Raw genomic sequence first — 19,452 nt, 5'->3', positions numbered from 1 at the left:
CCGGCTCTAGCTCACCTGGGTCTGCCTGGGGTAGTCCATCTTGGAGATGAAGTCGGAGGCCGTTTTGAGGGCGGCCTTCCTCTCCTCCATGTTGGCCTGCTTGCCTGTCGGCAGATGGAGGGGGTGAGGGGCCCGGGGTGAGTGCTGTGCCCTAATGTCCAATAGTCCAGGGGAAGCAGCAGGTGAACCTCCCTCCCTATTCCTCTTAGGCTGTGGACAGCCAAGGCCAGAGACCCCCCGAGATGACCGCTCCTAGAACTCCTGGGATTCCAGCTGGGGGTCCTGGCTGACAACAGTCACTGTAACAACCGTTTTGGTCCGTTTACTGAGCGTGTATTTTGTGCTCTGAAATGTACACAGCTGCGTTCGTTTAATCCACACAACGGCCATTTGTGATAAAGGTCATTATTATCATGCCCCATTTACATGTAAGGAAACCGGGGTTTTAGAGAAGTCAGGTGACTTGACCAAGGCCACACAGCAAGTGGGAAAGCCGCGACTCAGACTCTGCCCCTTCAACTCTGTAGCCTATGCCCCATACCCTCGAGCCCCCTTCTCTCCCCTAGGCCATGTGTCCACCACGGGGGCCCCCTCCCTCCCCACCATCTGAAGTCTGCCCCAACCCGGAGAGCCTCCCCATGCCTGCACGGCTCCTGGCCAGCACGTGCCAGCCCACAGTTCCCAGCCTTCTTATTGGCAAGGCTGAGGGGCCCAGATGATAATGACGATGACGACAGCCCTGAGTGCTCAGTCTCTCTCTCCCTCTCTGCCCTTCTCTGTGTACCTATTGCCTCCCTCCCCCTTCTGCCCTCTTCCTCTGGACTAAGAGAACACTGGAGGAAGATGCCGAGGGGCCCTCTCAGAAGCATCTGGGCCAATGTTTTCCAGGAGCCTCTCACCATCAGTCCCCTAGCACAGCGTTTCCTAAACAGAAGCCAGATCACCTTCATGAAAAGCCCCAACCAACATACATTAGCAGGCTAAAGGCTCTTCAAAGTCCTGCAGTAAACAAGCCTGGTGACATTATTCAACCTAGTGTTGCCCATAAACTTATCTGACCACAGACCTGTACTTTTTTTTTTTTTTTACATGATGCCAATTAACCTCTGAGAGAACTGGTTTTAGAACATATGCGGGAAACACTGGTTTTAGCCCAAATGGGAAATCAGAGGCCCAGAGAGGGTGAGTGAAGTGCCCAAGATCACAGAGCAAGTCAGTCGCAAAGCCAGGGCTTCAGAACAAGATTCATTTTCTATTCAGGAGCCTACCATGCCCCAGGGTGCCTGCACCACAGACCCTGCCCTGCCAGGGCCGCGGGACCTCCCACCCAAGGGGCTGGGAGTTGGTTAGCAACCCTTTCCCCGTCCCCCATACCTTTCCAGACAAAGATTTTCCCATCTCTGCCATGGTCCAGGATGAAGCAGTCCTCTGACCTCAAAGCCCCCTGGGCGAAGGGGTTCTCATCAGCCACAAGGGAGACCGACATGGTGCCCGCGCCATTGGAGACCTGAGGGGACCAGGGACAGGAGGTCCGGAACGTGAGCGACTCCCACCGCTTGGGCCTTCCCAGGTGGCGCCCCCCCAGCTGACACACTGGTCGGTCTACATCCCAACTGCCCCCTCCCCCCCATGACACCCCAGAGTAACACCCGGACTTGTGTCCCCAAGATCTGAGGCACATCCTGCTTTGCCACAACCACATCTGTAACCTACACCCACATGTAACATAGAAACTGCACACGGAAGGGAAGGGGGGGGGGGGATGTAAAATTCAGGCACGCAGGTGGCATGGGAGAAGAACTGTATAACTGGCCGAGGAGACAGTCAATCTCATTAGTAGAAAACAAACAAACCAAAAAGGAAATAAAAGATGTGGATGTGGATGAAATGTGGTATCCCGGATTGGAATCGGAAATGAGAAATGGGGGAAACCTGAAGAAAGTCTGTAGTTTAGTTAACGGGACCGAACCAGTGTGAATTTCTTAGTTTTGACAAACGTCTCTGGTTATGTTAAGATGTTAAGGAGACGCTGGTTAAAGGGAATGTGGGAACCCTCTATCCTTTCTTTGCAATTCTTCTGTACACCCTAAATTTATTTCAAAATAAAAATTTTTCACTAAATTCATCAAAGTGTACCACACTAGCCAAAACTCAAAGACAAAATTGGCAATACCCCGTGTTGACAAAGTTCTGGGTAAGCAGGTACTTTTGGACTCATGGTGAGGGTAATTCGGGAGCCCTTCCAGAGTGCTGTTTAGTAATATGCTATTCAGAACCTTAAGGAACAAATGTTCTATCCTTACTGAGTGCTTCCTACCCACCAGGCACTGCTCTGAACAATTTGTATAATTTAATAACTTATGTCATTTTAGAACTCCTTTAATCCTTCCAACAGCCCTGTGAAACCTCTACTAATATCCCCATTTTATTCACAAGGACACCAGAACACAGAGGCTAAGTAACTACACAGCTAGAAGGCAGACCCGGGATTCAAAGCCACGCGATCTGACTCCGGAACTGGTATTTTCAATCACTGACTTCGTCTTGAGGCTTTGACCTAATAATCCACGTCTGGGAATTTGTTCTAAGGCCATACTCAGTACAAGTGTACAAAGAGGGACCGTCTGCAATCAGGAAAGGTGGACACATCCTAACACCCATCACTTAGGGGGTCTGTTGAAATTCTTAACCTTCATAAAATAGCACACAACAGAGCCACTACCCAAGGGCATCTAGATTTCGGTTGTAGAAAGATATTCCTGACCACGCTGAGAGGGAAGAAGAAGGTCACAGGAAAGCGTGAATAATTTGGATCCATTTATATCAAATAGAGATGGAAAAGTGTGTAATTAGATACAAAAAGATGTAATCTGGACTTTCTTTCACTAAAACGGTCACCGTGTAACCATGGTAACCTTAAAAAGGGTGCAGGAGAGGCTGATTTTTTTAAAACTTGAGTATTGTTACTTTTATAATTAAAACATTTTAAAAATGGTACTTATCTTAAACCAGTGGAATTGCATTTCTTTTTATGTTCTGGAGTACTGCTACTTTTTTCAATGAACATACATTACTTTATAATCAGAGTAAAAATCAGTGTGGTTATTCTTCGAAGGTGATAGGAATCTGCACCCCATTTTGTTGTTCTTTTACCAAAATAAGCTGAGGGCACAACATGAGCATCATGGCGTAGGCTGGGCTTTCCCCCAGAGTTCTTGCCCTGAAGCCAGAGTTCCTTAGCTCAAGATCAGCCTGAGTTTTAAAAATCACAAAATACAGGGGGGCCTGGGTGGTTCAGTCAGTGGAGCGTCCGACTCTTGGTTTGGGTTCAGGTCATGATCCCGGGTGGTGGGATCGAGCCCTGCGTCGAGCTCTGTGCTGAGCATGCAGCCTACTAAAGATTCTCTCTCTCTCCCTCTGCCCCTCTCCCCGACTCATGTGAACTCTCTCTCTTTCTCTAAAATAAAAAATACATACATATAAAAAAATCACAAGAAACAAATTCTAAATGAAATAACTACACACACATGTGCGGCCATTTCTGTAGTATTTTCCCAAGTATTTTCCTAAAACATTTTCCCCCCAGTTTTCTCTGTGGACTCCCTAGAAATCCTGCAAAGTTGACCTTACCACCCTTCTCCCTACCTGACAGATGAGGAAACTGAGACCCAGAGAAGGGATATGTGTTGCCCAAGACCCCACAGAAGAGCAGGACGTAAGTGTGTCCACGGTTGATCAAATTCTCTTATTCTCGGTGCAGGAAGGCAAAGGGAGTAGATGGGCACCCACCGGAGACGTGCGGAAGCCGAGCCCCTGACGGAGGGCGTTTTGCTCAGGGTCCCACGGCCAGGAGCTGCTTCCCCATCCTGACCCCACACGCAGGGAACAGAGCAGCTGAGACTTACCTTGTAGAGCTTGGCCAGCTTGCGGTTGGCTGCATCCTCCTTGGCTGTGTCCTCTGCACCTGCAGGCAGGGTCGGCTTAGGGCCCAGCACCTGTAGGAGATGAGACACGGAAGAAAGGGTGGCCGTGAGCTCCTGGCAGCCCTCTCCCGCAGCGAGGGGCTTGGGTTCCTGAGAGAGCTCCCTCTCCCGGCAGGCAAGGACCACTCGGGCATCCACAGGGACCCTCCACTTAGGGTAGAGCCTCCTCTGAGGACGTCCTGTATCTCTTCCTATGTCTCTGGTGTGCGGATCTCAACCAGAACTGCCTGGCAAGTCCTTCCCTCCCTGTTGCCCTGTCTGCAGGAGTTCCGTGAGAACACCCCACTCCTCCGCCTCAGGACAGTCCTTCAGACATTTATTCTACCATTTCCTCCCCGGCTCTCTAAGAATGGCAAACACCTTCCACCACATGCCTTCAAATGATCCCACTTAATCCCCACACCCATGCTAGGAGGCACAGATTATCGCTCTCATTTTATAGAAGAGGCAGCTGAAGTCCAGAGAGATGGGGTAACTTGTACGCACAGCTATGAGGTAGCTAATTCAGAATTTGAACCTGTATCCCTGTGACTTCTCGGTCTATTTTTACTCCTCCGTCTGGGCTACACCACCAGACTCAGCAGCCCCAGCTACAGCCCCTTCCAAGCCATAGTTGGTATCCAGGCTCCTCCCCATAACAATTATCTTCTACTCTTCCCAAAAACTGGAACTCAAATGCCCTCAGACAAGTAGGAAGCAAAAGGCATGGAACAGAGCTCATGGTCTCCTCCTCATCCTGGTCAACTCTGCCTCCATTGACACGTCCTCAAAGCACGATGGCTGGCAAAGCCATCCTGCAGTTGCCTAAATGGACCATAAGTCACTAGGAATGATCAGAAGAGGAGAGAGGGGCTTGGGTCAGTTGTCTCTTTCTGATCAGGCTCCAGCACGGGGATTGTTCTCACCGCCACCACCCTCCTCCTCAGCTCCCTGGAAAGACCTGGCCCTCCCAGCGAGAGGGTGTGGCTCACAACCCCAGCATGCACCAGGCCCTGGGATTCCAGCCCCACCTCTCAGGAGAGTCTGGGATTTGTCAGGGAAGTTGCTCTTCCCCACTTCCCGACGAGTTCCAGCTCAGTGGAAAAACAAATTCACCTCACAACTGCCTAACCAATGGAGGGGAAAGAATGAGCATCCCGCCTCTATGCTCGGCCCCACCCCGCACCCCTGGGATGTGGCCATGGGTACCTGGAGCATCGCCTCGGGCTCAGCACCCTCCTCCGACACATGCACTCGAGCCCGGCCACTCCGCTCGTTGTCCCGGATGCCCTTGGACACCTGCGTGGCCTTCAGCCTCTCGAATCGGTTGCTGTTGGAGCCACACCACTGGTAGATGTCCTGTGAGACGGGGACCCTGTGTCAGGCAGTGCCCCAGCCTTCACTTAAGCCCGGCCCAATGACACGGAGGAGACTGTGGGGCGTGTGTAAGCTCACCTCGTTCTCTGCGTGCCCAGATGCAGCCGCTGGAGCACGGCCGGGCACACGGCCGGGCACACTGGGCGCGACCCGTGTGCACCACGATATGTGAGTGTGCAGCTTGGAATATGTGCTTTCTCACAGGTTCAACTACACATACAACGTGTATAAACCCGTCTGCCTGCCGGCGGGAGCAGGAATTGGCACAACCGCCTTGGAAAACCATTTGGCTTTGGCTACCAAAGCTCCGCAGACTGCTATCCCATGACCCCGCAGTACCTTTTCCAGAGGTACGCCCAACAGAAGGGCATTTGCGTGTGCACCGAACGGCCTGTGCGAGAACACTCTGGGGAGCACAACCTGCAGTAGCCTCAAACCAGAAACGACCAGAAACATAAATAATAAAAGCGTTACTGGGGCACATCAGCCCAGTTAAATCTTACACAGCAAGGAGAATGAACCATCTATAACCAAATGCCATATGGACGGATCTCAGAAATGGAGTGTTGATCAAAAGGCAGCGGACGCAAGAAAGAATGATTCCATGCACGCAAAGTTCAGAAACTACTGGAACCACGTAATTCCAGAGAGTTCAGGATGATGGCTACCCGCGGGATTGAAGGGACCGGAAGAGCACAGGAGGGCCCTTCTACGGGTTGATGATGTTCTGTTTCTTAATCTGGGTGTCGGTTACACAGGTGTATTCACTTCGAGACACCCACCGAGCTGTGCACTCAGGATTCGCACACACTTTTGTGTACCTATTAGGCTCTAATAAAAAGCTTACACAAAATGTATCTCCCAACACTTGCATGGACATTACAGCACGTGTACCTAGGAGGTCGGGGTAGAATGTCTGGCCACGCCCACTTGCAGGTCTGAGTGCACACGGGTGTCAGGAACGTGTACACAGCATCCCACATGTGTAAACCGGGCTGGGGTAAGTGCATCCCGCACACGTGGCCATATGCAGGTGTGCGTGTACAACTACACGTGTGACACACACCCAAGTCGATGTGTGTAGGCACTCATCACGGGGCGTGCCCAGGCCTGGTGGGCAAGAGCCGACAGTTTTCGCACGTGCCTGCATTTGTAAGTGACCATATGTCAAGAGGTACGTGAAATGGGCGTGTGAACGCAAGACATCAGGGAACCCGTATGTCAATCAAAGCTGGAGGATGCTGTGCACGAGGTCTGTGCGCCTGTGTGTGGTGGGCTTGGGTCTACACACGCGAGTCTATGCGTGCTGGGCACATCTGTACTCGAGTCCCTGCAGGTGTGTCTGACTCGCGCACAGAACACGTGTGAACGCAGGAGCTGATGTCCCTGGGGCCTGCCCTTCCCATGTCTTTGTCCGCGTTCGCATCAGTGCGTCCACCTCCCCAGAGTCAGGCCTGGCCAGGCCAGAAGCATCTCAGTGGCCCCTGGGAAAGGGCAGGGCAGGACTCACGTTGCCCAGGTCCAAGATGAAGCAGTCGCCATTGTTGAAGCTCTCCCAGGACACAGGCACCTCGGTGGCACGGACCACACGCCGCCCTTTGACCTGGAAGAGTCTCTGCACCACCACCTCATTGGGCACCACGTGTTTGAATCCTGATGCCACGCCTCCTTTCTGTTGGGTCAAGGAGACACTGTCAGTCCAGGGCAAAGGGTCCAGGGAAGCAGATATGGGGGCAGGGGAGAGGGGTGAAATGAAGGAGATTCTGGCCTATCGACCAGTAGCCTTCCAGCAGATTCCCTGGTCAGATTCTGCTTACTGCCACCCCTCTGAATCTCATACTCACTCTGCTAACAAAGACCCCCGGGGGTCACTTGCCTGGACCAAAAAGCTACAGACATTCCTTTCTCAAAACACTGAGGAACTGCATTTCCTAAGGGATGTTCTAAGGAACTTTGGTCTTCCAAGTTATTCTGCAAGGAAAGGGTTCCATGATCAAAGAAGCTCAGGGAATGAGCTTCTTACTGCCTTACACAATGCACATCAGCATAATAAAGGCTCTGAGAAGTCCCAGAGTAAATAAATAGGTTTCCCTTTTGCTTTATACGGTGTTTCCCTACCTTATGGAATCAAGAACTGCCTTCTCTACCACATCCTGCCTACAGCTCAAGTGTTCTGCAAAACATTTTGAGAAATGCTAACCCCAAGCTTTCCCGTCCTTCAAGGCTCTCCAGGAAGATGGCTCCCGACGCACACCCAGTTCTCCCTCCATCTACAGAAGGAACCCCTGGCTATGCCTTCAGAGACAGTTGTGGGTAAAGTACAACCTCAGGGTCAAGTCCTTGCCCTGCCACAACAGTGCTGGGTGACTCTGGGTAAGTCTCTATCCCTCTCTGAGCCTCAGTCCTCTCCTTTCTTTTTTTTTTTTTTTTTTTAATTTTTTTTTTTCAACGTTTATTTATTTTTGGGACAGAGAGAGACAGAGCATGAACTGGGGAGGGGCAGAGAGAGAGGGAGACACAGAATCGGAAACAGGCTCCGGGCTCCGAGCCGTCAGCACAGAGCCCGACGCAGGGCTCGAACTCACGGACGGCGAGATCGTGACCTGGCTGAAGTCGGACGCTTAACCGACTGCGCCACCCAGGCGCCCCAGTCCTCTCCTTTCTGAAATGAGGACGTAAGTCCCTATTCTGCCACCCTCTGCAGTCATCACCAAGTCCCAGGGAAGGGGCCTTCAGAAAGGCTGCCCTACAGCGGTCAGAACAGCCCTTGGCTCAGGAAATGCCAAGGAAAATCGCTGGCTTTCTCGTGAGCAGTCCCTACCCCCAGGATGACAAGTCAGAGTCGAGAAGGTCCTTAAGAGGGCTTCCTATTTCACTCGCGGTAAACTGAAGCCCAAAGCTGTGAAGCGACTGACTCAAGGGCAGTCAGCTCATGTGTGGCAACGCTAAGGCTTGAAACCCCGCCTCCTGTTCCCAGCCTGGCTCCACGTGTCACGGGGTGGAACGAGAAGGGCTCCCACTAAGGCCGGCCAGCAATGTGGCCCCTCTCCGCCACCTCCCTTTGAGGTGTCTGATTTGACCCTTTGAGGTCTGACTTGCTGCACAGACTCCACGAGGGCAGGTGGACAAAGGGAGTGAGTTTCAACTGGGCTCTTACTATGTCTACACACAGTAAGCAATATCAAAAGTGTGTCTGAAATCACAATGCCATGCCCCCTGTGCTGGGCATCTTGCCTGCATCTTCTGTGAGGAAGGTGTCAGTCAACCCCATCTTACAGATGAGGAAAGTAGAGTCCAGAAGTGAAGGGACTTGCCCAAGAGCTCACAGCTAGTTAATGTCAGAACTGGGATTCAAACCCAGGTGTGACTACGTCTAAAATACCAACATTATTGACCCCAAATCAGGTTTTCTTAGAGCAAAGGTAACTACGGTCACCCAGGACCGGAGGCAGAAACAAGCCACTGCTCAGAGCACAGGCCTTCAAGAAGCAAGCTGGGTTTTGTTGTTGTGAGTGAAGCGCCCTCTGGTGTCCTTTCTTGGTACCAGCATGAGGCCTCTCAAGAGGATCCCCTTGGGCTGAGCAGGGCTACCAGGGAGGGATTCACGGAGCCTTTCCTTCCTCTGCTTCAAGGGTCCTCTTGCTGGGGAGCAGGTGAGGAAGGGCAGCTGAGGATAAAGATGCAAACCCAACGTTCACGCGGTAATGACCGCAGAGGCTGCCACTCCGCGAGCCCATGCCAGGGGGGCTGAGGCACCTGCTTTACAGACATGCAATTCAATCCTCACAACAAGCCCTTGAGGTAGGGGCTCTCATTACCCCACTTCAAGAGGGTGAGACAAGAAAACTGAGGCACAAAGAGGTTCAACTCTGCGCCCAGGGTCTCAGCTAGTGAGTGGCAGTGCTGGTTTTACTCCCAAGTTCGTCCTCCAGGGACCCAGCCTCGCCCGTCTGCCAGCCCAGGAACGCCTGAGTGTCCGTGGACAGCCCTGACCCAAGGACTCGGTACAGCTGGAGGCACAGAGACAGTGGATCTGAACAACTTCTCCAGAAAGTGTTAAAAGGACACACCAACCTTTACCACGGATTCCTCAGAGACAAGAAAATGTGGACGTGGAGGAAGAGAAAGGCCCTTAATTCTTTTTTATGTTTCCAAACTATTTCACTTGTTCAAGTGTGCCTTTTACTTACAGAAACATTTTTTTAAAAAAGGAAAAGGACTGTGGCATGGCGAGTCCAGACTCTGATTTTGGCTCAGGTCATGAACTCACAGTCTGTGGGTTCGAGCCCCACAGTAGGTTCTGCACTGGTGGCATGGAGCCTGCTTGGGATTCTCTGTCTCCCTGTTTCTCTACCCTTCCCCTACTCTCTCCCTCTCTCTCAAAAATAAATAAATGTTAAAAAAAATAATAAAATAAAAGGGAAAAGGGCTGTTTTAGGTCATAAATTTTGGTTTCAATAAACTCTTTGAGGGCACCTGGCTGGCTCAGTCGGTTAAAGCATCCGACTTTGGCTCAGGTCATGATCTCACGGTTTGTGAGTTCGAGGCCTGCATCGGGCTCTCTGCTGTCAGCGGAGAGCCCACTTGGGATCCTCTCTCTCTGCCTCTCCCCCACTCACGTTCTCTCTTCCTCTCTCTCTCTCAAAAATAAACAAACATTTTAAAAACAATAAATAAACTCTCCGTGAATTTATAAAGGAAAAGAATGCTTGATGTCTCATGATTGTGGACATGAATCTCCTGATTAATTAACTCCTCTAACCTTACCATCCTAGGAAATTAGACTTGGAAACGTTAACAAAAAGATAAAAGCAAGATCTTGGAAGGCATTAGTGGGTCTACAACTGCAGGGGATGGAAATTTTCACTATACTCTTTAGAAGTGATTATTGCTTTCTATGGCCTAGTCATTCGGTGGGCAGAGATTGGCATCACATTATTTGAACAAAATTCAACAGGATAAATGGTCCTAAAAGTCACTTTCCAAGTCAAAGTGATGCTATATAGATGATAGATAGAGTTCTCTATGTATACATGAATCTACACGGCTATTCATTCACACATAGAGTGAAAAGTATTATCCATCATTTGGTGTATATCTCTAAAAGTAAAACCACAGGGGACTTATATTTTCTAAAACCTGTCTTTCTATAATGTTTGACATTTCTCAATAAGCTTGTATTACTCTTATAATCAGAAGAAGAAAAAAAAAAGCTATACAGATTTACATTTTTTTTCAATGTCAAACAGTTTATAAGACAAAGAAAAATGTACTGATTGGGGCTGGTCCCCTCCCTCACTTGAACTCTAGGTTACTTATCTAAGAAATGGGAGGGAGTCCAGGAAGGACTCAACTGATTCTGTGGGGCCAGGGGCTTCTATGACTCAGCCCAGCCCAAGTTTTGTTTGAACAAAGGGTTTCAAATCACCCAGCCATGAGGGGTCTCTAGGGTTCTGTCTGAGAGGCAGAGGAGGAGGAGGAGAGATCTCCAGATTCTGAAAATTGCAATACTTTTCAGGGTAGGGGGGTTGCAGAACCAGAGGGGCCAGGGCCTATGACATATGACAGCCCTTTCTAGGCCCTCCTGTCCCCTCCGTGCCCCTTCTCACACCCCGAGGACAGAACTGGTTCTGAGGAGCAGGCTTTCACAGGAACAAGTCTTGCGTAACAAAGTCTGCTCCTTAGGGATCTATAATTGATGAGGGCTCCAGGCCAGGAAGCTTGGGCCTGCCAAGTGCGGGGGCAGCTGGAGGACTTGCAGAAGGCAGCAAACAGGACTGGCCTTGGACCTCCCATTTCCACCAGGAGGAGCCTGGGCCTTTCAGGACTGAAGTCCCAAATCCAGGGCCGGGCCAGGAACTCACCCCACAGAGCATTCAGCAGAATATGGTCCAAGAACATCCTGGAAAACGCACCAGAGGGTAGCGGATGCTTGCTACACATGCAGATTCCTAGGCCCCGTCTGCACTAAGATCAGGGACCAGGGAGTTCAGAGCGTCCACTGTGAGCCAGTTCTGTGCTGGGCCCTTCACACTGAGTCCCAGCTCCGTCACCTACCAGCTGCGGAAGCTGCTAACCTTGTCCAGAAGTTAAGCTGCTGTGTCCACACAACAGCAACAACAAACAGGCACTGCTGTTACAAGGGCTTGATAAATGTGCGAGAGCATACACCCAGAGGCACGCGACCAGCCCAAAGCCTCACAGCAGTTAGAGGGGGTAGCCTTGGGGCCTGAACCTCAATCTCCCTGACTCCTGGTCAAGTGCTCTTTCCACTTCCTGTTCCAAGAACTACAAAAAGGCCTGGTTCTTCTCCAGCTCCGGGGTCTGGGTCCCAAGCTTCTCACCTCTTTTTTAAGGTACCAAAGCCTCCTAAAGGGCTATAGGAAGAAGGGGGAGCAGGTCAGCTCAGTAGGAGGAGCTGTGGGTACGGAGAAACTGGCCAACAGGGGGCGCTGGATAGGCACCGGGGCATCCAGCCTAGCTCCACCCAGCCCGGGGCCGCCTGAGTCCCTGTTCCCAGAACACACCCTACTCTTTGCTATCTCGGTCGCAGCGTGCTTTCCCATTGTCCAGTCCCCTGCGCCTCACCTGAGCAGACTCCTGCTCAGACCCCCAAATACCACCCAGTTGGCACAGGGGACCCTAAGGCCCTGACAGGGGCAGTGACTTCTTGAAGGTCACACAGCACATCAACAGCACAGACAGGGCTTCACCCCTGTGACAGACCCTGGCTCACGAGAGGCAGGTTGGTGTAGTGGAAAGAATGCTGGGAGTCAGAAGATCTTGGCTCTGGTCCTGCCTCTAGGACTGACTTGCTGGTTGACCCTGGGCCAGTTGCTTAACCGCTCTGTGCCTCAGTTTCCCTCCCTACCTTAAAATAAGATTTTTGCACTCTGACATTAAGGCCTGTCTGGCTACCAAAGCTCGTGATCCCCTCCCTATCCTGACCGAAGACAACCCCGGCTTTGTAAAACCACACCTTTCCCTGAGCCCTTCCAAGGTGCCAGCCCTGTGCACGGTATTTCCCAGCCACCCTTCACCAAACCCTGTCTCCAGGCCTGAAGGGCAGGTACCACTGGCTCTCATGCATCCAGAGAGGAAAGGAGGCTCGGAGAGGCCAAGTGGCTTGCTTGTCACACAGCACAGCAGGGCAGAGCCTCTCAGGGCTCCTAGCTTGGTTTTGCTCAGCCCCACCTGGCCGAGGATTGGGGGTAAGGGCTGTGTGGGTTCAGACTCTTCAGAGTTCAAGGTCAAAGAGGATTCTAATGAACGTAATGAGGAATGAAGTCAAGGCTGCCCTTTCAAATACCCAATATGGGGCCTTCTGTTGGCAGGACCTATGAACTGAGAGGTGCAGGAGCAGGACTGGGCCTTGCCCTGGGGAAGCAAGTGGCTGGATGTCCACCCATGGCCCACCCCTCACTGCTGGGGCAAGGAAGACAATCCTGTGAAGTGACACATTTTCTTCTCTCCATTTTAAGCCAAGAAATCAGAAGCTCAGAGAGGGAGTGTAATTTGTCTAAGGTCACACAGCTAGGAAGGCCCAGGATTCAAACCCAGGGCTAGCCAACTCCAAAAGCTGAGCTCTGACCTGTCTGCCACCCCAACCTACAAGGCTGAAAGATGGATGGGCCTGAGCAAGCTCTGCCATTGGTGCATCCATCCCTGGCACCCAGACCTACCTTGTACTTGAGGCCAGACTTGAAGTAGCCCAGGAAAGTGGCTGACTCGAAGCCCTGGACCTCACGGTGCTGCACGGCTCGACCATTCAGGTAGTCGTCCAGCTGCACGGTAAAGATGGCGGCTGCCCCGCTCTCATCCTGGCTGCACTCATTGCCTAGGGGGCGTCAGAGCAGCATGAGCCTGGCTTCCCGAAAGTGGACCCAGCCTCCCAAGGAGGAGGAGTCCTGAGCCCCCGGCACTGTCCAGGCCTGGCTGCAGAAGCTGGGCAAGCCCCTACCTTCTTTGGGCCTCAGTTAACCCATCTGTATAAGGGGGCGGCGGGAGGCCGGACTCCACGAGTCTCCAAGAGCCCTCTCAGCTCTGACACATCCTCCTACACTCACCTCTCACTCGTTCCCCTGCACTCCCTCTCAGACCTCTAGACATGAAGTCAGGCCTGGGAGCAGTGGCTCAGTTCACAGATTAACAAAGTGAGGTGCGGAGATGGGGGGACTTACCGAGTCCCGGAGCAGAGCAGGGGCTCCAGGCTCCTGACTCTGCAGGGCAAACCGGGGTGTGGCTGGAGCTGGACCAGGGAAGTGTGGAGGGGGTCCGGGGGCCCCAGGTCAGCCCAGCTCTGAGTGCCACGGTAACCTGTCTAACCCTCAAGACACTCCCGGGAGGTAGGGTGTGCCCTTTCCAGAGGCACTGAGTGGCCCGCCAAAGGGCAGAGCTGGGGTCTGAACGGGGGCAGGCGGGCTCTAGTGTTTCCAGACCCGCAATGTCTAGCCAAGGGGCAGGCACACGCTCGATGCTCAGCAGTCACTAAGTCCTCCTGGGGGACTGTGCCTCAAGGTCTGTGCTTTACGGGGAAGGGGTGGCCTCACCCAGCCAGTAGTGGAGGTCATACTGCAAGTTGCCATTCCTCAGCTGCACCGTCTTCAGGATGACATAGGCGTCGCCTGTGAAGAAGTCTCCATAAAGGTTGGGGGGCACGGGCACCAGGTCGAACTTCTCCACACGCCAGATCTGCAGGCCGGGCTCCTTCCCTGCCTTGAGGAACTCGGGGTGCTCCACCACCATGCTGCTGGGCTGCAAGAGACAGGCGTGGCCTGAGCGGGGGCAGGAGCCTCGGTGGGGAGAGACCCCGGGGCACGAGGGAGGGTGGTTTCCAGCCCCAAGAGCATCTCACTTGAGCCTCTGAATCTCCCCACCCCTGAGGCGAGTCTACCCCAGTCTCTGTGAGCCAGCGAGCAAACAGGGCGGAGTTTAGGCTCCAAACCCTGTCCTTGACCAGAGTCTGTCTCGCCTACTCAGCTCACCGGTGATGCAGGGACAGAGGGCTCTACCTCTCTTCTCCCCTCCCTTCTTAGTGCCAATTGGATGGGACAGCTGAGGCACGGAGAGGTGAAGTGACTCTGCCAAGGACCCCCAGCTAGGAAGCGGCACAGGGAACTGCTGTAAGCCCCAAGAGCATAAGCTCTGGAACGTAAGGGAGACCCCCTCACATGGCAAGGGTAAATCTGGGGGTCCCCAGGGGTTCAGTGGGTTCCCTTCCAACACCTCAGTGGCTCCTAGAACTAGAAGGGTCCTCAGAGAGCTCATTATGCAACCCCATTCTGCAGATAGGGAAATTGAGGCCCAAATGGGGGAGGGTAGTGGCCCACGGTCACACAGCCTTTTGCTTTTGCTTTTGCTCTTTGGAAGATTTCCCATACCCCATCCATGTCCCCATCACCCTCCCAAGAAGGGCCTAGATGACTGAGCCCAAGTGGCCTCCTGCGCTGTCTGCCTCCTCCCTCCTGCCCCCCCAACGTCCCACCCCCAAATTCCATTTCTTGGAAAAGGTGGAGAGGACGCAGCCGGGGTCTGCAGGAGCCTGTTGGAGAGGAGGCGGTCAAGGATCGGGGGAAGGACATCAGACATGCACAGGGGCTAGAGATGGGGCAGAGGCAGGATGGTTAGCCTGGAGCTGGAGGGCAGAAATCAGCAGGCACAGGTCACCTCGGGCCGGAGGACGGATCTAAGAGAAACCAGATGGAGGGAACTCAGGCAGAGGGGTGGAGAAACACAAAGGGAAAACAGGAGAGAGGAGGAGAAACCAGACAGGACAGAAGAGACAACAGAGAAGGGAGAATAAATAATAGGAATGAGCATAAGCAGGCAGGAGTGAGATCATACAAGAAAGAGGGGGGTAAATCCTGGACAGGGAGAGAGAAATCAGACAAGAAAGAGGTATCTGAAATGAAATCAGAAATCAGAAGAGGGGAGAGAAATCAGGCAGACAGAAAGAGAAATTAGACCAGGAAAAGGAGCAGTCAGGAGGGGAACAAGAAATCCGGCCAAGGTGAGGTTAGCCTCTAGGGAGGGAAACAGCCAGGCCCCCTGAGGCTCCCACCCCCTTCCACCGGAGCCCCGGAAGCAGCAAGAGATACTTACAAAGCAACAAAACAGTTTTTCCATTCTAGACCTGAATTACTCCCCTTTTCCTAGCGCTGTATCTGCAAGAACTTACAATAGAGAGTTACTCCGGGAGCCCCGGGCCCCCCGGGCACTCACCCGCGCCTCGGGCACCCGCCCCTGGGACGCCCTTGCCTGGGACGCCCCCCGCGACGCGGTGGCCGCGCGAGCCAGCGGCGACAGCGCGCACAGCGCCAGGACCAGCGCGCAGAGCAGCGCAGGTACGGAGTGGTGCGGCGCCATGGCAGCAACGGCGGCAGAAGACCCCAGCCCGCAGCCGCGATCCCCGGGTCACCGACCCTTTATAGCCGCCTGCCCTTCCCACTCAAGCCGGGACCGCCCCTCAGGGAGGGCGCGGGGCCCCGGAGGGGCGGGGATTTGGCCGGGCGGTTGGAGACATGAGGGATTCAACCTGGACCGACCCAACCGGGCGTGGTTGCCCCTTCACTCCTGCTCCGGGGCGGCAACGAAGCAACCGGCCCAGGGAATTCAGCAGGCGCCCACGCAATGCACACTACATGGGTGCGTGCAGGCACCAAAGGCGGGGAACCCAGCTCGGCCTTCTGTGTGCCCCACACGAGCCCCCTCCCCTCTCTGCCCCTAACATCTCTAGTAAAACGATAACAGGAACTTTTATTTTGTGAACGCTTTCCACACATATGAAGGCCCGCACCTCACAACATCTTTTACAGAGCAGGTCCTATGAACAGCCCCACTTTACAGAGGGGAAAACTGAGTGCAGGGTGGTCAAGCAACTTGCGCACAACTAGGAAAAGGTACAGCCCAGATTTGAACCCAGGCAGTCTGGGGGAGAGGCCCACCTAGGCCGCCTGCAGCTGCGCCTAGCTGGGGGCAGGAGGGCAGGGGACTTGCCTTCACTGCACCGGGGAGCAAGCAAGACTCCGGGGGCTGGGTAGAGCTCTCCAGTCCTGAGATTGCACACGCTACTCTACGTGAGACCGCCCTTCTTTCCTTCTTTTAAAAAGTGTTTCTTTTTATCACAACCTACAGTCACCTATTTGTACAAAGTTGTTCCCCGTCAACCCCACTCACTGCTCCCCAGAAACAACCACTTCTATCTACCCGCTCTGGGCTGGCTGATGCTTGCAGGGCTCACGTTCACGTCTTAAATAACAAGCCCTTATTGGTTCTTGTCTTTGGTGGTGGTGGTTCTGAGGGTTTGTTTGTTTGTTTTATGGGTTTTTGGGGAGGGGGCCCAGAGGGTTCTTTTTTCACTTTAAGGTCTTATCTACTGGCTCCCCTGGGGGCGGGGAAGGCAAGGATTCAAGTCTCTTCCCCACTCCCAGGCTCCCTTCCCACCCCTTCACTGTCCCGCTAGAGGCACCCAGTCATTGGGTTCAGACAAGTGCTATTCTGACTCACGCAGGCCTGCTTCCCACCTCCACCAACCCCTCTCTCTTCCCTCCCCCAACTCTGCTGGACCCACTTCTCTGTCTCCAGATTCTCTTCCCTTCCTCTCTCCTAATAGCCCAGTGCAACGAGAGGAAGAGAACTGGGGAGCTGGAGACCTGGGTTTGGTCCCCGCCTCTACTGTGTGTAAGGTACTTCATGCCTCAGTCTCCTCATCTACTAAATGGGTACAGTAGTTACTGAGGATTAAATCAGTCTGTGTGTATGAAAAGGGCCTGGCCTGCAACTAGGTAAACGGGAGCTCCTGTCCCCATTCCTGCAAAGCTATGGTCACCTATCCCAGCTCCCAATGGAGCCCAGTTTCTATTGAATCAGGCTAAAGTTTACCCTGTACCACCCACAACTTCCTCCCATTTAAGGGGGTCTGTAGGTCAGATAAAGAGCTAAGGGAACACACAGAGAGAAGGCAATTCAGACTGTAGGGATTACTAGACGACTTCATGAAAAAAAAAGGACTTGTGCCCCAGGCCTCAAAGAGCAAGGAGGAGGCAGATTGAGAATAAAAGACATTCTAGGGGAGGGGACAGCCTGGGCAAAGGACAAGCAACCACAGGCCACATCCAGTGAGTACGTAGGGGTCCAGTCTGAGACACAGGGAACAAGAGGAGATGAGAGGCTGGCAAGGGTCACAGGGGCCCTCAAGCCCCACAAGAGTCTGCAACTTATCCCAGTGTCTGCGGGGAGCCACGGAGAGATGCCCGAGGGCTCAGGGCTGTGTGCCTAGGCCCTGGCCTGCAGAGGCTGAATTCAGGGCTCTTCCCTCTCCCTGGGGATTTGGAGGATTATAAACCTCCCCCAGTTCCCAGATGCTCTCCACGTAAGCATAAACCGGTTTCACCTCTCTGCATAGCAATTTAGCTCTGTGAATTCGAAAGACACAAGGCCACAGAAGTCCCACTTCCTTCAGTATTCCTTGCAGAGAAACACCAAAATATACGTGCAAGGATGTTCACTGAAGCATTGTTCGAAGAAAACTGGAAAGGACCCAAATGTCCTGGTTAAATAAATTATGGAGCCGCCATACAATAGACCACTCTGCAGCTGTGAAAAAAGAATGAGCTAGCTCTGATTGTGCCTGGCACACAGTAGGCACACAGTAAGCAGAGAGAGACCTCTAAGCACAAAAAGAAGCAAATTGTACGAGGACTATCGTATGACTCCTCACCTCTTTTTTATAAGGGTGGTGGTTTTTGCATGCATCCTTCAAAAGTCAAGGAGGGTAAACACTAAACTGTCAAGGCAGTGTGCTTGAAAGGGGACAGACCAAGGGGGAGACTTTCACTTGCAAATCCTACTGTGCCTGCCTGAGGCTGGGATCACTGCAGTCAGCCTGGGAGGACACCTAAGGGTGATGAAAACATTCCAACCCTAGATAATGGTGATGATCACACAACACAAAAATCTACTAAAAATCGGACTCCTAAACACTCACAATGGGTAAATTGTTACCGTATAGAAGTTACACCTCTATCTACTCACCTGAAAATAAAACTAGCTATAGGGTTTAAAACTATTTCCAGGTATGTATCCATGATAGTTTTTGTTTCTTTTAAAAAAGAAATAATACCACTGAAAATATACTTAAAGTAATGCCCACTCATTGGACAGTTCAGAAAAGACAAACGAGTAGGGAGAAGAAATCTCATCATCCCAGCCCCCAGAGTGAAAGTGAGTTGGCAGCTGGCCCAGCTGAGCGGTCCCTTCTGGAAGAGTAGCCCTGACCTGGCCAGTTGGTGATTCACAGAGGGCTGCTGTGGCTTGGCCTTGGCCCCGGGGGGTCACCGACTACCAGCCCAGGGTCCCTGGCCCCCAGGTTACTGATTACCAAGGCCCTACAGCTCTGGAGCCTGGGTCCTCAGCACTGGAGACCTGGTGAAGAGACCCTGGCCCCAGCCTCTGGGGAGCCCGCAGCCTGGAAACTCTTGCTACAGGGCAGTGATGTGTGTGGGCTGTGACGGGGCAATATGGTCTCACACTGCTCCCCGCCTGGAAGACGATGTATGAGTTCAGGACAGTGGGGGAATCTCAGTGCAAAAGAAAGACCCCTAGGTAAAAATGAAGAGGCCCAAGTGCTAGACCTGCTTCTGCCACTGACTTCTTGGATGACTTTGCATAAGTCGCTGTCCCTGTCTGGGCCTCAAGTCTCCATATGCCCTATGCACTGGGGCAGCATGCTCTAAGATGCCTTCCTGGAGGCAGCATTCCCGGAAACTGTCTGTGCAACCATATCCCGAACCTACACATCTGTGAGCCTCACTGTTCCCATCTGTGAAATGGAGGCATTGGACCAGCTCACCTCCACAGGACCCTCTCATTCAGACGGTCCAGGGCCCCTAAGCTGCAGAAGGAGGCACCACCATCACCGATGGCAGCATGCCATCTCACCTCTGGGTCCAGACATCTCTGGGAGAAGAGAGGGAGGAAAGGCAGGTGGGGTCCAATATGGAGTCTCCTGACAGCAACCAGAGGAAACAGGCATTGAAGTTCCCATGTCACAGATGCGGAAACAGACTCCACAAGTTTCAGTCACTTGCTCAGGGCCACTCAGCTGGAGAGAGGC

The 19,452-nt window shown here is 52.9% G+C and overlaps 1 protein-coding gene across 6 annotated transcripts in view; it reads right to left on the bottom strand.

The window, feature by feature from the left end:
- The window catches only part of GSN (gelsolin), a 53,803-nt gene that overhangs the window by 12,026 nt on the left and 22,325 nt on the right, over nucleotides 1–19,452 (bottom strand). For 4 of the 6 annotated variants that reach the window (XM_045469945.1, XM_045469946.1, XM_045469943.1 and 1 more), the window contains 7 exons: nucleotides 13,889–14,093; nucleotides 13,022–13,176; nucleotides 6,850–7,011; nucleotides 5,172–5,321; nucleotides 3,906–3,995; nucleotides 1,375–1,507; nucleotides 16–104 (listed from right to left, as the gene is read on the bottom strand). In XM_045469945.1, coding sequence (XP_045325901.1) covers nucleotides 16–104; nucleotides 1,375–1,507; nucleotides 3,906–3,995; nucleotides 5,172–5,321; nucleotides 6,850–7,011; nucleotides 13,022–13,176; nucleotides 13,889–14,084 — 975 coding nt within the window. In that variant the 5' untranslated portion in view covers nucleotides 14,085–14,093. Of the gene's footprint in view, nucleotides 1–15; nucleotides 105–1,374; nucleotides 1,508–3,905; nucleotides 3,996–5,171; nucleotides 5,322–6,849; nucleotides 7,012–13,021; nucleotides 13,177–13,888; nucleotides 14,094–15,440; nucleotides 15,498–15,560; nucleotides 15,800–19,452 lie in introns of those variants that run through there. The other 2 variants (XM_045469942.1, XM_045469944.1) reach the window with 2 other exon arrangements.

Source organism: Leopardus geoffroyi, chromosome D4, assembly GCF_018350155.1.
Source record: "Leopardus geoffroyi isolate Oge1 chromosome D4, O.geoffroyi_Oge1_pat1.0, whole genome shotgun sequence".
In the NCBI taxonomy this organism is placed as follows: Eukaryota; Metazoa; Chordata; class Mammalia; order Carnivora; family Felidae; genus Leopardus; species Leopardus geoffroyi.
Note: the sequence above shows the minus strand (reverse complement) of the source record. Positions and strands in the feature narration are given on the sequence as shown.